This window comes from Gopherus evgoodei, chromosome 13 (genome assembly GCF_007399415.2).
Source record: "Gopherus evgoodei ecotype Sinaloan lineage chromosome 13, rGopEvg1_v1.p, whole genome shotgun sequence".
NCBI lineage: Eukaryota > Metazoa > Chordata > Testudines > Testudinidae > Gopherus > Gopherus evgoodei.
In genome coordinates, this window is record NC_044334.1 from 15,803,450 (window position 1) to 15,820,986 (window position 17,537).

A 17,537-nucleotide genomic window follows, 5' to 3' on the forward strand; every position below is an offset into this window, starting at 1 on the left:
TTTCAAATGCTAAAGCTCTTTTTTGATGTTGTGTGAAGTCTGTTCTCTTATTGTGTATACTGTCTCTGTCAGTAAAAGAATGCAAGCTTCTCAAGGCAGAGATGTGACTTTTTATATGATTTATATGGCATCTATGATGTGAATCTGTTAAATGTAGTAAGTTTTTCCCCCACCCGACCCAAAATATTGTCCATTAAAGCACTTTAAACTTCTACCTGTTGGAGGAATAAACTTGTTAAAAAGAACAGTTGCTTCTGCAAAACAAGCGTTCTACTAACTAGACTTCTGATGTCTCTGCCTTTAGGAAAGGATTCAAGCTTTGGAGACAGAGCTGCAGGCTGTTAGCCACAGTAAGATGATGTTGGAGAAAGAGCTGCAAGAAGTAATTTCACTCACCAGCCAGGAGCTTGAAGAGTACAGGGAAAAAGTGATTGAACTTGAGGATGAGGTAATTGCCTGAGCTTTCCTGGCAGACAGGGAGGTTCAGTGTACATCCCAGGGGGAAAAAGAGGATTTGGGATTGAACTGTTCAAATAAAATGAAAGTATGTTATAATCTTACAAAAGGAAGAATGTGTCCACCACACTTGCTAATTTTGCTGCAAGCTGCCAACTCCTCGTGGTTTTATTGGGCCCTTATCATTAATATTACGATTTTATTCACCGGTATTTTTAGTAAAAGTCATGGACAGGTCATGGGCAATAAACAAAAATTCACAGCCCATGACCTGTCCTTGACTTATATTATAAATACACCTAACTAAATCTTGGAGGTGGGGATGCTGCTGGGGGGGCACCCCAGAAGCCATTGCTGAGGGAGCTGCGGCGAGGGAGGGGCAGCTGTACCAGCTGCCAGGGGCCACCAACCAGCCACTGCTCCAGCCACCCCAGAGACTGCTGCTCAGGCAGTCTCTGGGGCCAGCCACACCGGCCACTGCTCAGGTGGTCCTGAGGCTAGCTGCTTGGGGACCACCTGAGCAGCAGCCAGTGCAGTTGGCCCCAGGACTGCTCCAGCTGCAGTCGGTGCAGCTAACTGCTGGGCCGCCCCAGGGACTGGCTGCAGAGCCATTCCAGCAGTGGCTGCTGTGGCTGTCCCTGGGGCCACTTCAGCAGTTGGCCCCGGAGCCAGCTGTTTGGGCAGCCTTAGGGTCAGCCACACTCACCGCTTCCCTACTTACAATACAGGAAAAAAGAGTAGGGGTGAAAGAAAAGAAGCTCCTATATGAAGGAGACCAACTAAGCCTGGTCAAGAGATGCTGAGTACCCAGGACTCCCATGAATTCACTGCTGAAACTCTAAGGTGGCACTAGAAATGTGCAGGATTGACCTCTCTACCATCAGTAGCTCATCCCTTCTTTTCTTCTCCTATGGAAAGTACTTATGCCGTCTACTTCTATCCAGCATTTTAATCTCCCAAAGAAAATCAGAATAAGAATGTGGTTGAACTAAATTTTAGAAGCATCTTTTGTGAAAGTTGGAAAATTTTTCTAACATCATATGCACAAAGCAATCATCATCTTTGATGAGTCTACCTCACAACTGCTTATGGCAATAATATTGTGATTTTATTTTTTTTTTGGTTGCAGCTCCAGGAATCTAGGGGTTTCAGGAGGAAGATAAAACGTTTAGAAGAAATAAACAAGAAGTTGGCCCTCGAACTGGAACATGAACGAGGGAAGCTCACTGGTCTTGGTCAGTCTAACACTGCTTTGCGGGAGCACAACAACATCCTCGAAACAGCACTAGCAAAGAGAGAGGCAGACCTGGTACAGCTGAATCTCCAGGTATTCAAAGCATTTGACTTTTTGATGTGACATTTTTAGAAGAGAAGGTTAATATTCTTCTGATTGCAGAAGGTACAGGGACTGGATTATGTCTGTAGATTTTCATTCAAAATATGTGTTTAAAGAAATAGTGTGCTTTTTCCAGGTCCAGGTCTCATGTGTCTTACATTAGAATAATAATATAAGTGTGGGAGACATGTCATTAAAAAAAATCCTGCTGGATTAAATTAAGAACTTTCTCAACGAAAACATTAACAAAAATTTGCGAAAGTGAAAGTGACAAATTTAATACAGCTCTTGTTAAAGTATATCTTGTACCACAAAGATCTGATATCATTGTTGATGACATATATTAAAATTAGTAAGATCAATATAGCACCTTTCCCATCTCCAATCTACATTTACCATCACTGAAATATAGCCATTTCAGGGGTGAGAGAGCACTGTGCAGTGAGAGTGAATAACAGTAATGGGAGGGGAAGTTTTGCCAAGGATTCTCAAGCAAACTCTTACTTTTTCATAGGTGCCATGGGATCTTTAAAATGTGCAGAAAAGATCCACATGCCTAATACATTTCATGTTACTTACCTTCCTTTGGAAGGTTTTGTGACATTTTTTGTTTCTGAAAAGCAGGTTCTGTCTGCACCCTACTGTATTGAGTTCTGAAAGTTAAATAACTCAGCATTTGTAATTCTCCACCACCTCTGAGGGGGAAGTTGGGGCGGAGGGACATTCCTCCATCTCTGTTGGAACTTTGAGAATTCCCATGTTTTCCTCATTCCCCAGTGCCCTTGAGACTCTGTCATGACAACAGTTCTTCCATCTGAGGGAGTCCATTTAAAAGCATCATTAAACTCTCAAGGCTATGCAAGTTGTGCAAGGAGAGGCATTGACCCCCTCACTAGATAAGGCATGTTTCTACAGTGTACCCAGCTCAAGGTGCAGGTGGGGAGAGTTGACCCAAGGTGTGTGAATGAATGATTAAAATTATACCTAAAACCAGGGATAATATTTTATTCAAAGGCAGCCTTTTAATAACCCTAAACCTTCATTTTTTAAAAATAGTTAACACTTCATGTCTTACACAAAACTGCATGCAAATGAACAATACTTCACTGGTCAGAATAGGTACTACTGCCTTTCTTTCCCCTCTACCCCACCCCAAATCTTCTGGACATTGTGCACAGACCCTGTGTGTGCCATTGAACCTCTGGTTTTGTGATACCATAGGTTCAAGCAGTCCTAAAGCGTAAAGAGGAGGAGGATCAGCAAATGAAACAACTTATTCAAGCCTTACAGACTGCCTTAGAAAGAGAAAAGTCAAAAGTTAATAACCTTAAAGAGCAGGTAAGGGCTCGGATTCTGCTTTATTACTTCACAGGTTATTTAAATACAAAATATTGAATAAGTAGCAAATTCTGTTTTATGTGTGCCTGTCTCACCCATGTATCATCTCTACCTTTTTATAATCCTGTAATACTGGTCAGATGAAGAGAAGCTATCTGTTTTGCATCTGTAGGTTGCGGCAGCCAAAGTAGATGCAGCACATAACCGTCGTCATTATAGAGCTGCTGTTCTTGAGCTGAGTGAAATTAAGAAAGAGCTACAAGCCAAAGAACTGCTTGTCCAAGCCCTTCAGGCTGAAGCAGACAAACTACAGTAAGTACACAGTAATATATACTAAACACTAAGTTTCTTAGAACAAGGTGAATAAAATGGTTGCAATTTATTAAGAAATCTAAGAACTACTTATGTATTTTAATTTTTGGCTTTGGCCCTCTGGTCTGTGTGGAATTAGTCCTGTCTGAGTCTTATCACTTGCCACAAGTGTGCACTGCTTGCAAAAACACTTCTGTTTTCTGTCTCATGATTCTTTTACTGTATCTGGGGTACATCGTCTTCAGACCATCTCACTTGCACTTCTTACAGTTTTGATACAGATAAACCTTGCTTCATACACTAGATGAGGTTAACACTCTACTCAATCTCTTGACTCTGTTGCACATCCCTGAGACCTTAATTGCAGGATGACCTTGATAAGCAAATGAGGTTTCAGCTGACTATCCACTTTCTTGGTATATAGTAAATTGTTTTGTTGTGTGGGAATTTGAACTGGCTGCCTGCTGCTGAACATACTGGTTATTCCATCATGTTCCAGTCTTCAGTGGAACAACCCCTAGAATGCAGGCTGTGAAAATTTGAAGTACAAGACCTCAATGAAGCTGCTAATGGGATTTTGAGCTCTTCAGAATGATGCTTTTTTTTTTTTTTTTTAAATGTCAAATAACTTCATTAAGGCTTTGTCTAAACACACATTGTACTACTTTAACTATTCCAGTGTAGTTCCATCCACTGTGGATGGAATAGTTTATTCCAATATGAGAAGTATACTATGCTAGTATAAGCACCTTTATACAGGTATAACTGTGACCACATTAAGAGTTGTACCCATATAACTATTTTGGTAAGAAATCAAACCCCAGCTGAAATAGATATACGAGTACAAAAACTGTGGGTAGACCAGGCCTATTCCTCCCTCCACCACAGAATTAACTTGTCATCTCACAGCCTCAGTTCTGCAGTTAACACTGATATCAATGCCAGAATGGATCAGTATGGGAACTGCTTCTTTTAAAATATCCTACTAACAGCTTTCCCTTCATATGAAACATTATCAGCCATCAAGACATTTGTCAAAAAGTATGTAGTTATATAACAATATATTTGTCTTACTGAAATTCTGTCTTTTTTGGCTAAAATCCAGGGGTGAGCATATAGACAAAGCCTGTCAAAGAAATAGTTCACCAGACTGTGCTGCTAATTTTATTAAAAATAGAGTATTTTGTACCTCAGGCTGATGATGTATATCATGTACTGTTAAATATTTCATCTTATTAGTTATGTTATAAAGAGATAAAATTACAGATCATGGCAATGTGAGGTTTTCTGCCACTTCCATTCTAGGGTTCAGGATGGAAAACATTCTCTAGAAGTATCACAGTTCCAGCAAGCGTTGGCAGAAGCCCGGTCTCAACTCCAGCTTCTACAGAAACAGCTGGATGAACAACTTAGCAAACAGCCCGTTGAAAACCAAGAGGTAAAAGCTTCTAGTTAATTCCTTACTCCCATACTACATGTCTTCTTCAGGAGCATGAAACAGGTGGTTTAATTGACACCTCAATCGGCAATTTTTGTATGATTTTATTTTAATCAGCAATCTAAAAAGTGGGAGATTTTTGCAACAAATAAGTAACAGTTATAATACTCATCAAATTTCTGATTGATTGCTCCTATAGTGAATTTTAAGTACACTTTTTTCCCCCCTGTAGGTTGAAGACCTCAAATGGGAGGTGGAGCAGAAGGAGAGAGAAATCCAGACACTGAAGCAGCAGTTGGATATGACTGAGCAACGCAGTCAAAAGGAGTTAGAAGGAATACAAGTAGTATTACAGGTACTTGATCTGACCTGTATGACTCTGATAAACAGGTGTTTTCATTGAAGAGTAAATCTACAATAGGGGTGGAGATACTTAGTAGGATAACACTTAGAGGGATACTAAACTTAAAAAGCAAAGTACTGTACAAGTGTTACATATAAAACTGTAGATGATTAAAACAGATTTTTTTGATTCTTATCAATTTTCATTTCATTATTATGTTTGCTTTTTGTACTGAAATGAGCTTGGACAATCAGCATAGGCTAGTCACATGTTTCTAATTGGCTTCACTTTCTGGTTCTTCTGCATGAACACAATGCTGCTGTGCCCAGTTGGCAAATAATAGCAGTGGAGTGTGGTGTAGGGGCGGTAGTTACTATTGACATTAAAGAAACGATGGAAACATTTCTGTTGGGTCTTGTCAAAACTTACTTTTTACAAAATCTAAATCTAAACTTCACGTGACGGGTGCCCCTTCAAGAAACCTTGCACTGGGGAATTATCAAACAAATGACTTGATAGGTATAGGTACTGTCAGACTTGTAGATAATAAGTTTAAATGATGCCAGTATATATCAGTGCAAGGAGGAGCAAGAATATGCTGTTTAAATAGGTTGTCCTATAGCACTCTTTCAAAAGGTAATACATTGAATTAAATGTTTCTGGCTTATATTAGTGGCATATCCTACACTGGCATCTGACTTCAGAATTTAGCAAGTAATTGAAATATTTAAACTAGTAGACTATATAAAACATCTAGAGTCATTCAGCTTGCAGTTCAGTGGTTTTTAGCAGATAAAATATGAACACTATACTAATAAGCTGGAATTTTCTATTTTAGACTGTTTCCCTCACACTGTTTTTAAGGTTCTTTAATGGTTAATTTTTCATTCTTTAGAATATCAAGACTGAGTTGGAGATGGTGCGGGAAGATCTATCAATGACTCAGAAGGACAAGTTCATGCTTCAGGCTAAAGTGACTGAATTGAAGAACAGCATGAAGACACTTCTGCAGCAGAACCAGCAGCTCAAGACTGACCTGAAGCATGGCAAGATGAAGAAGGTATTTAAGTAGAAAAAATACTTTATTTTAAAATAATTGGGAACGTGACATGGGAACAAAGTTTTCTGTAGCATAACTTCATGAGAATCCTGATACAATCATAATGTTAGAATTACACATGGGGATCAGTGGTTTTCTTATTCTTTAAATAGTAATTCTGGGGGATTTGCTGGTTTCTAAACAGGGAGTTCACTTCTCTTTCAGTAGAATGTCTTTCTTTCTGTGTATTGAAGCAACATGTTGCATTCACATGTTGATTCAATGCAACATATCAAAAAAGAAGAGAGAGAAATAAACGGTGGGCAAATCTTCTCTCCTTTAGATAATCCCTTAAAAGGGCACATGCTTATGCAGTCTGTCCAAGTCCTTTCTGGTCTCTTTCACTCATATTTTCAACAGTTAATGGCTTCTTCACTAGTTCTCATATTTAGTACTTATAAAGGAAGGTACTGTAGTAGTGATTCTCTTTTTTTTCTTCTGCTGACTACTTAGTAAGAGATTCTTTCATGGACCAACTCCCCTTCCAATCTCCCAGTACTTGATTATCAAAATAATTTACTTTGAGAACAGCAGGAAGGGTTTTGCAGATCACTGGTGATCCGCTGATTACAGTTTCAGAATCAGTCCCATCAGCCTAGCCCAAAATGTCCAAAAGGATTTCCTTGACCTATGCCAGTATTTTGTCTGAACTCTTGAGTAACTTTTTTTTTGTTTTTCTCCATTATAGTTTAGCTTACCACAGAGGACCAGGGCAATTAATTTAACGCCATACTGTCTCAGTTGCCTATTCATCGGTCCCTTAATAGTATGAGATCTTAGAGACTGTCCCTCTTATCTAGTATATAGAACTGAAGAACCTTTGACTCCACCTCACCTACCTGTCTAGAATATATTTGTTTACTCACAAGTATGACTGACAAACTAGACTGATTCAGTCTGTTATGTAGCTGAGCCTACTTTTGAGTAACCTTCTATTATCCTCTGAACTCTGACCATTATGCAAGTATGTAGCTATGGAGCAGGATTTAACACTGTTCCTATGTGGCAGGAGTGATGTAGAGGAACGTGTTCTATTCTTTTTCTGTGTGGGTATTTTGTTTTTCCTTTAAACAGAAGAAGGAACTGAAGGGAGAGACTAATTCTTCAAATCCTGTGACTCCAGTAAAGATTCCTGACTGTCCAGTCCCTGCTGCGCTGCTAGAAGAGCTATTGAAACCACCAACAGCTGTGAGCAAGGAGCCTTTAAAAAACCTGAACAGCTGTCTCCGCCAACTAAAGTATGACACCTTTTTTTTAAAACCACGTGTTATTTAATATTAAAAATATTTGTTGAAGTCTGCCACTAGTCTGCATCTGCAAGGTGACCCTTGTGTTAGTTTTCTCTTCAATGTGTTGCCTGGGTTCCTGTCTGCTATAGAATGTTCATTAAACCTTTTCATTTTTGTAGCAGTTTTCATATCTCACCCTACAAAACTCCCAAGTGAGGTGTATTGCTAAGAGAGCTACGCTCCCTCCCTATCCAAAATGGATTCTGGGGTGGCAGGTTGATTGAGTGTGCTAAGGTTTTTATCTGCTCCTTATTCTCTATTTCTTTCTGCCTCTTCTTCTTCCACTTCATAGCCTTATTTGCTCTCCAGCATATCAGTGTGTTCGTATAATGTACATCCAAGTTGCTGTCACCCAGCTGCTTGGGAAGGTTAAATGCCTCCACTGAGGCTACAGTTCTGCTTCATGCCTAACCAGGGGGATGTATGGAAAAGGGCACACTTCAATGTTGCCCTCTCCCTTTGGACTAAGTGTGTCCTCTCCACGTTGCTCTCAGCCCAGGGATTAAGAATCTTGAGTTTCTTGGAGACTTAGGCTATGTCTAAACTTAAAACACTGCACTGCACTGCTGTAGTGCTTCAGTGTCGCTACAGCAATGAGAGGGGTGTTCTCACGTCACCCTAGTTAATCCACCTCCCTGAGAGGCAGTAGCTAGGTTGATGGGAAAATTCTTCTGTTGACCTAGCATTGTCTACACCAGGGGTTAGGTTGACTTAACTCGTGTCTCTCAGAGATGTGAAAAATCCGCATATCTGAGGCATTAGCGACGCAATGAAAGTTTTCAGCGTAGACTGGCTCTCAGTTCCCATATATAAGTGCGTTGTGCTTCCATTATGCTTCAGGTAATTTTGGGTAGATCTCAAACCTCAGAAATGATTGAAATGAATTAGTCAATGATTAATCATGCCCTTTTTTTTTTTTCGGTAACTAACTTCCAATTGATATTTCTGCTTTCTCTCCCATCATTTTCAAAAGGCAGGAAATGGACAGCCTTCAGCGTCAGATGGAGGAACACACCATAACAGTACATGAATCAATGTCTTCGTGGACTCGGATTGAAGGGCAATTAATGGGCCTAACTTCTACCTGTCCTGCAACAGCATCAGGCGAGCAGGAAATTCCTGCTGTGGACATAAAAGAACAGAATCACAATGCTGGTGACAAAGAAGTGTTGAAACAATGATGGTTGTTTTTCATCACAACTGCTTTAAGTGTGTACAGGAATCTTTATCTTTATTTGTTTCAGTGGATTTCTTTGTTAAAGGCAAAAGCAGAGCAAATGAATGGTTTCAAGGAATCAGCAAAACATTCATTGCGGACCATGCTGTATTAAGATTTCCTGTGAGGAATGCTTTCATCTCACTGAAGTAGTGAAATCCATGTTGGGGACAGAGGATAAATTTGGCCCATTTATGAGTCTAAGCAGAATTTCAGAGGAAGGATTAAAAAAATCTGAATTATTAGTAGAGATAGATTCCGGGTCTGGATTTGTTTAGTTAAGGGATTACTGTAATCTTGCAACATCAGATTATCTCAAATTTTTCACCATCTTGGGCTGCATCCAAATCGTATCTGGAAAAGTAAGTCTTTTTCCAGTTCCAGCCATAGGCACTTGGTCAGGCTTGGCAATCTGAATCCAAAACCTCCACCCTCTTGAATTCAGGCTGTAGGTGTCCGGATTTCAGATTTTGGTTCAAGCCTGCCTCTAGTTATGAGAAGCACCATTGCCCTATATTAAAAGAAATGGACTGTAAAAAGTTGGTCAGTGTAGACCAGTAACTTTCTTTGGCAGTGTTTGCCCAGGACATTGTCCAGAGTGCCTGATTTCCCTCTTGCATTCTCAGGCCAGTGGGGAGCTTTGTTTCACTGCACAAATGCTTTTTTTGCACCTTTTTATTTAATTTCTGAAGTAGACATCCCCAGTACAGGGTATGTATATAAATAATAATCATCTGACCTGGAGTGTCTGTTTTAGTATGCGTATACAGTAAATTAAGATTGACATGGGTGTTTTTGTTACTGTCATTGTTTAATGTATGACATTTAAGTTTGCTGTTGGAAAACATTGTACATAGTCTTTACAGAAACTAGCCCAAAAAACCAGAGATTTTAGAAATGTAACTATTTTATTTGTATCTTAAAGACAAAATGATATGCCTATAAAATTATTTTTATTTTCATTAGCTTTAACTTTTTTCATCCTGTTCCCAAATATGTGCACATTGTTTATGAATGGGAGCATTGGCACTACTGCAGCCCTCCTTGTAGATGCACCCTGCTCGATCTAATACAAGGTGACTGAAGTCATTGCCTTAGAGTCATGTCTTCTTTGATCACATCCCTATCCTGTTGACAGTGCTCGGATAGGTCATCCCTTCCTCCTCATTCCTCTAAAAGTAACACCAATGCTTTGTTTTGCCTGCTGTACAGTCTGAATCGCACTTTGCACATGACAAACTTACATCTAGAGGAATCAGCGGATGCTCACATACATACATGTACTTTTTGTTTTTCTTGAAAGATACAGAACATAGGGACAGTTACATGCTCTGTAGTTTGGATTTTTTTGACCAATCAATACAAGTAGATTAAATTACGGAAAAAAATGAGGTTTTTGTGAAATAAGGATTGTTTGGTACTTAGATTTTGCATATACTGAGACACATTATCATCCTTATCTCTGTTCTGCAGATGGTCAAAATCCATCTTTTTCTAGAAAGGCAGTTCTCTTTCTTTTGAGAGGGCTGCTTTTTTGCAATATCTAAAAAAAAAAAAATTATTACAACAAACCAATTTACCTTTTATCTAAAAATTTAGTTCTCTAAACCTCTCTTACTCAGTCCTGCTGAACAGTTTGTACTACAACAGTGTCTAAACTGACTGACTGTGAAACTCCAGTATTGGATTATCTCTTAGCTTTTTGCTAAAATAAAATAAAATATATATGAAGGACTGATATTTAAGTTAAAAGTCAAGGATTTCGGGTTTGAGAGGGAATGAATGGTTTAATGTGGCATTAGTTGCCAATCATGTAGGATTACTGAACGGTTTTAAAAAAAGCCAAAAACTTTACTGACTCGCCCAGATGTGCTAATGTTTATATACTACTTAAGTCTTATTTTACAGAGTAAATGGTACTGACTAATTTTGCTGCTGTTCATGTCCTTTAAGATACCTGTATATTGTGCCCTAGGAGGAAAAAAATAAAAATACTGTATTGTTAATTGATCAAGTTAAAACTACATAATGACTAATATATTCAGTGCAAAAAATGTATCAAATGTTCAGGTTTTTAAGTAAAATACCATTTGTGCAGGGTTAATATTACTTTTCTGTGTGACAATATGCATTATCTACAGGTTAAGAATCCATTGTTTTAATTTGTAAGTTTGGCAACATTTGTACAGTCAAAGCATTTATCTGAGATTTGTATTGTACTAGTTATCATAATGCACCCTTTTACAGGGCAGTGTTGCATCTTTCTTATGACCGCTTTAAAAGACAGTGTATATGAATACAGCAAAGTAGCCTTAAATGTATAGTTTTCCTCTTAAGAAAAGAGATAATTGTGTTAAGTTGTGAGATACATTAGCAGGGCCATCCCTATGGAGGTGCGGGGCCTAGGAAGGAAGTGATGAATCTGTCTCTTCCAGGACTGACCCATCACTTCCAGGACCAACCACACCGGCCAGTCACACAGGCCTGGAGTGGTCACCCTGATTCACTGTACCCAAGGGACGGCTCTGTAAATTTGTTATGTGAAAATTGATTTCTCCTTTACTCAACCAGCCTGTCTCTGAGGGTACCCAGTTCCTTTTTTAGACTTTTAAGATATCACACTTCTTGTTCCTTTAACTTATATTCACCACTCTTTACAAAACAAAAACAAAACCCATCCTCGGGACCTAAAAGGGGTGGATGACACTTGAGGGTGCTAAACCCTATGAAGTGCTGAGGGCATCCTACTCCTGGTGAAGTCAGCAGGAGTTGAGGGAATTCAGCATGTCCTAGGAGATGCTCATCACATTACAGGGCCAAGCCTTCACTTTAGAGTCCTTCAGCCTTATTCCTTAATTCAGAGAGGTGGTGATTTGTTTTTTAAAAGGTTCTCCCTTCCACCCTGGGGGTCAGCATAATGTCTCCACAGCAGTCTCAGATCTCTTGTTTCTCAGGCCTGTAAAACTAGGAGTGGGAATAAAAACACTGGTCCCTCCTGCATGTATAAGAGCACTGACAAATAATTAAGCAGCAAATCAGTGCCTCATTAGCATTGGTGTGCTTTTAGAAACTAAAGGAATAATCTCAAAGGGATCTATTTTTGCTGTGGTTTTGCACTGCAATGGAATGTAATTTCTATGTATATTTCCTCACTCCTAGTAGTTGCTACTTCCCCAGCCAAGTTTTAATGATGAAAGAGAAATAAATGTTGCTGTATTGTAAAAAAAAATTTACAAAATTTAAGTAATAAGGTGGTAAAGGCTGCAGCATTATTTTTCAAAACCATGTATTGTTTTTGTTTTTTTGAAGAAACTTTCCCAGTTGTCTGTTTAAACCTATGTTGGGAGGAAGCTTTTATAGTTAGTCTCTGGTGTTGTATTTTGCATGAAGTTTAATTCCATTGTCTTCCAGGTTACTTGGAAATTTTTGTGTACCACATTAGGTAGTCAACTCAGTCCTTCCTCTTCCTGTGAAAAGAGTCTGATCCCATACTCTTCACTCAGGCAATACTCCTACTGAAATCTGTGGGAGTTTCATGTGTGTAAGGAGTATAGTATAGTGCCCAGAATGGAAATTCTATCTAGGGCATATACATTCATGTATTGTATATTCCTCCTCATATAAGTGAAATTCAGTGTTGTGAGGGTTTTAATAGCAATTAAAATATCCCACAGGGTGCATTGATGGTGATTAATCTGGTCAATATAAATTTGATTCAAAGATGGCAAATTCCCTACTGGTTTAATAGATGCACAAACTGGTGATGTATGTTTATTTTAATTTTGGGAGTGAGGTGTAAATTTTTGCATGTCCTATCCCCAGTGACCAGAAGCCTTTTTTGTGGGTACAGTGTTTTCATTATGAAAGTAGTGACAGCCCAGAGTAACCATTAATGCTAGCCAGATGGGATATGATGGGAGGGAAACATTCTAAATATTGTAAAAGAAATGCTGTCATGTTTTATATGTGATTTTTCAGTCATCTGCTGTCTAATTCAATTGTATTTATAAAAGCATTTGTCATTTCACAAAGTTTGAGTGGATAACCGAGGGGAGGGAGGAGTTATACTATGTACAACTAATAATTATGACCTTACAAAGCATGTAATTAAAAAAAAATGAAGGTGTGCATAGGAAATCCTTAAAAGTTTTGTGCAATAAACTATTTTTGGTAAAGGGTTTCATGTTTTTACTTCGATAGTGAAATTAGTACACTTTTTTGCAGTAAACTTTTCTATATATAAAATTCTAAAGATGCTGTACAGAAACCTTTTAAAAAGATCTGTTTAATTTGAAGCAATATTTTATTATATATTAGTTTACAATCAATAGTTTAAATGTTTCAAGAATCACTGTAATTGTTTCCATTGTATTTAACTTATTGAGTGTGCTGAACATGTCAGGAATGATGAAAGATAAGTGGGGTGCATCTCTCTTGGCTGGATTTTGCTGACATTTGAAGTCAAATGTACAAAACTAAACGGGGGAAATGTCATGATTTTAATTTAAATACAGACATTTGAAATGAAACTAAAATGACTGTACCTTGCTTTCAGCATTAAACAATGTAAGTTAAAGGACATTGTCAACCTCTACTTCAAGGCCTCTCATTTAAAGTTGTACACACTGGCTGGTTTATTGTACAGTCATGCCTGTACAATCCCTATAAACTCTCAAGGTAGATATGCTGTACATGCCTTGTCCATACGGGTCCTATCATTAACTGACTGTGTCCTGAAACTCCTATAATAATGTTTTTAATATGATTTCAGGTCTTACAGCTGTGGCCAGCGCGAATGAAGCCAAAATTTCTTTTTTGAAGTGATGTACTATTCACAGCAGACAGAAGTTACGTTTACTAAAATAATTTTGAATGGCTCTCAAAGAACACTTTGATTCATGATCTGTCCACACTGCAGACAAAACCATACATTTAATTAAAAACTTTGTTACAAGATTTTTTCCTAGCATATCACTTCTGTTAACACAGACAGGACCAAACGGCAGGCGTAGTTTAGAGTAGACAATTTGTAGTTCAAAAATAATTGATAGTCAAATCAGCTTTCATGATGAAATGTAGCCCTAGGAAACGAAAACTTGTTTTCTACATTTGTCTGCCAGGTGCTTAAAATTTTTATTTGATGTATGTTAAAATTAGCTGGTAAGAAAGGGATTCTAAATTTAATTAATCTGTCTCCACACCTCTCACCCCTTTTCTATTTTTTTCCCTTTGCTCACTTTCCTATGACTCTGCCAATGATGCTGATTCCAAGGCACTTCGACACCTCAGAAACATCTGGTGCAAGCTGTGTTTCACATTTATACACACCTCTACCCCAATATAATGCTGTCCTCAGCAGCCAAAAAATCTTCCCGTGTTATAGGTGAAACCCCATTATATCGAACTTGCTTTGATCAGCTGGAGTGTGCAGTCCCGCCCTGCGCCCCGCCAGACCACTGCTTTATATTTGAATTTGTGTTATATCGGGTCACATTATATCAGGGTACAGGTGTATTTGTGAGGCCAAGCTGGATAGCAGTGTCATAAAGTGGGTTAAAATTTCAGCTTTCCCTCCAGCAGAAAAACCTTGGTTCGGTGATTGGTTCTTAGAGGGTTGCTGCCCTCAAGTGGGTGGAGACTTTTAAAATGGTAGTTTTAGTGAAAGGATAACTGTAAAAACACAAATTTACTTTCTATCCAAGAAGAGCAAACTAAAAACAATTGTAAAACTATAAACTCAATCAGAGCCAGACACCACTGAGTGGTCAGGAGACAACCAGACTCCAGGGAAACTTATCAATTCATCTGGTAGCCCTTTAGCTGCAAAGTGGACTCCATCAACTAACAGGTCAAGTAAACTCTGAAGCATAGGGCCAAAGTAACCCCATGTCCCTAGGAGTCCACCATTACCAACACATTGTCCACAGCCAGCTCCAACCTCTTCTTTTTCAAGTTCCTCCTACAGCCTTGCTACTTTTGTCATACTTAATAAAACAAGAAGTTGTGTGTTAGTCCCTTTTCTGGGTTTCACAAAGTATCCAATCTTGTGCCTGTCTTTGAGTAAGCTCTTTTTGGACACAGATTGTTTCAGTGCCAACAATGTACTTAAGCTATATAAAACAAAAAACGTAAACAATCACTGAAGCAGAGTAAGGCTTCTAAAACTAGTGAAAAAGCAATGGCCAGTTGAGAAAGGTACCTATGCCCCAGGGGACACACACAGCAGTATTTTCTGAAACCAAACCTATCTGGTTCTAAATATAACTTATGCTCCTAGAGGACTACAGAAGGGCTGGGGATCAGATTCAGAATATACTGTAAATGTAACTGGATAAGGGAATACTTTTTCATAAAAGTAATAATTTTGCTGAAATACAGGGCTTCTGCACCCATCTGCTTCTTTTTAAATGTCTAAGTCAAGATTAGTGCTGTTTCTTTGGACTATTTTTAAAAATAAAGTTGAACTGTTTATCTGCATAACCTTTTTGTGGTGTTACTCATGGATGCTGGAACATATTTTATAGTGTGGGTGCTGAGAGCCATTGAACCAAACTGTAAACCCTGTCCATAATGGAAACCACTTCAAGCCAGGGGATGCTGCAGCATCCACAGCACCTATGGTATTACTGATTCCCAAGTTCTTTGGGATCTAGCTGCTAATGTGGCAGTGACTCATGGTAGCCTTAGCTGAACATTATCAAGGGCTGGACTATACACTTCCACAAGGACCAAATTTTGTTAAGAGTGAGTAACAAATCTTCAGAATGACAAAAAAAATAAAATTGGGAAAAATATTCAAAAGATTTTGACAGAACGTTCTTAAATTAGTGAAAGCATTGGTATTAGAACAATAAAGTGTGAAACAGCCATGTTAGTTTTTAGATTCCAGGAGGGCAGCTCCAGGCATCACTGTATCCTACGCAATCCAGGAAACGCTTGTCCAAACCAACTCACATTTGACAGGAAACCCCTCTATTTTGTCCCCTACAACTCAACCTACTATGTTTTAGGGGTGGGAGGGCTGGGGGAAGGCAATGGGGCACAACTTAGGCAAGGGAAAGGGTGAGTCTAATATAAATACATAGTATGTCCACATCTTGAATGTTGCATGCAGTTCTGGACACCCCATTTCAAAAAAGATGTAATTGGAAAAGGGCAACAAAATATTAGGGATATGGAACAGCTTCCACACAGATTAAAAAGACCAGGACTGTTCACCTTAGAAAAGAGATGACTAAGGGGGAATGTAATAGAGGTCAATAAAATCATGAATTATGCAGAGAAAGTGAATAAGGAGGTCTTTACTCCTTCACATCACACAAGAACCAGGAGCCACCCAGTGAAATAGGCAGTCGGTTTGAAACAAACAGAAGGAAGTACTTTACAACGCAGTCAACCTGTGGAACTAGTTGTCATGGGATGTGTGAAGGCCAAAAGGATAACGGGGTTCAAAAAGGAATCAGATAGGTCTAGCAATAGCTGTTAGCCAAGCTAGGCAGGGATATAACTCCATGATCTGGGTGTCCTTAAGCCCGACTGCCAAGAGCGACGGATCGCTTGCGAGATTGCCCAGTTCTGTTCCTTCCTCTGAAGCCTCCAGCACGTGGCGGGCAGGGCAGGATGGCCCATTGGTCAGCTCCAGCCCTGTTCTCTGCTCCACTCTCCAGCCCCCGCGGGAGGCTCCTGCCCATGCTGCAGCCCCAGGAGTTAGCCTCAGCCCCGCAGCAACTGCCGGGGCTCAGCGGGCGCGGGGCTCTCATGACTTCAGGAGGCGGGTACGGGAAAGGCGAAAACCCCGCGGTGGGGTGCGGTCGCTGCGCGGGCAGTTACCGCTTCCCCGTCAGACACCGCGCGGAAAGCGCAGCTCCGCCGAGCCCAATCATGTTGTTTTCCCATCCGGCAAGAGGGCTGGGCGGGGCACTAGAGGCAGGGCGGCTGTTAAATTCCCGTCAGGCAGTAGTGCAAACAGCTTATTCTTGTGTGTTCTGCTTTCCCATCAAGCCCTGGGACGGGACCCAGGAGGGGGAGGGGGAGCTGATTGCCTAGCAGGCAGCTCCGGGATCTGTTTTTCTCTCAGGCAGTGGCGGAGACAGACCTAATCCCGCGCGGGTGGGGGGGAGAGTGGGGTCCTTGTAAGGCCCGCTGGGGTCTGGCGCACGCGGGGAAGTGCGGGCGCGAGAGTGGTGCCCGCGAGGGGGGGCAGCGGGGGGAGGAGGAGACGGAAGCCGGGAGGCTGCCTGAGGTACCGTCCCTAAAGGGCGTTTGTTAAGGGAGTGTCTGGGATCCGGGTGTGCTGAGCTTGGCCGGGGCAGGGACGGGAATGGAGCGGTGGGCCGGGCCGGGCTGGGGTTCCCTGTGGGGGGCCGGCTGGGGCCGCTGGCCGGGCTGGGAGCTGCTGGCCGCCTGCGCGGTGATCGGCGTGGTAGGCTGGCTGCTCCGCTTGCTGGACAGGAGGCCGGGCGGCCGGAGGGCTCTGGGGCCGCTCCCCTCGCAACCCCCGCTGTCCAGGGGGAGCCGGCGCTGCAGCGGGAGCCGCCCAGGTGAGAGATTTCGGGGAAGCCGGGAGCGGGAGGGATGAACGGCCGGGCTCTGAGGGGGAAGCAGCCTGGGGTAACCGCCGCTATGGCCCCCGCAGATCTCGGGGCCTCGAGGTGCTTCTCCCCGGTTCTTCATGGGCCGTTTCTTGCCCGCGGAGTCAGTCCACTCGCAG

General features: G+C 40.8%; 2 protein-coding genes across 10 annotated transcripts in view; both read left to right on the top strand.

Annotated features, from left to right (window-relative positions):
* Positions 1-13,913, top strand: part of GOLGA3 (golgin A3) — a 40,685-nt gene extending 26,772 nt beyond the window's left edge. For all 7 annotated transcript variants that reach the window (XM_030582494.1, XM_030582498.1, XM_030582496.1 and 4 more), the window contains 9 exons: positions 305-448; positions 1,586-1,783; positions 3,014-3,130; positions 3,303-3,442; positions 4,748-4,880; positions 5,113-5,235; positions 6,119-6,283; positions 7,397-7,560; positions 8,585-13,913. In XM_030582494.1, coding sequence (XP_030438354.1) covers positions 305-448; positions 1,586-1,783; positions 3,014-3,130; positions 3,303-3,442; positions 4,748-4,880; positions 5,113-5,235; positions 6,119-6,283; positions 7,397-7,560; positions 8,585-8,792 — 1,392 coding nt within the window. In that variant the 3' untranslated portion in view covers positions 8,793-13,913. The remainder of the gene's footprint in view (positions 1-304; positions 449-1,585; positions 1,784-3,013; positions 3,131-3,302; positions 3,443-4,747; positions 4,881-5,112; positions 5,236-6,118; positions 6,284-7,396; positions 7,561-8,584) is intronic.
* Positions 13,914-16,113: 2,200 nt separating this feature from the next.
* Positions 16,114-17,537, top strand: part of ANKLE2 (ankyrin repeat and LEM domain containing 2) — a 33,507-nt gene continuing 32,083 nt past the window's right edge. The window contains exon 1 of one of the 3 annotated variants that reach the window (XM_030583130.1): positions 16,114-17,069. Coding sequence is in view for 2 of the 3 variants with exons in the window: in XM_030583129.1 (XP_030438989.1) it covers positions 17,148-17,367 (220 nt within the window). In the remaining variant the exon portion in view is untranslated. Of the gene's footprint in view, positions 17,070-17,131; positions 17,368-17,537 lie in introns of those variants that run through there. The other 2 variants (XM_030583129.1, XM_030583128.1) reach the window with 2 other exon arrangements.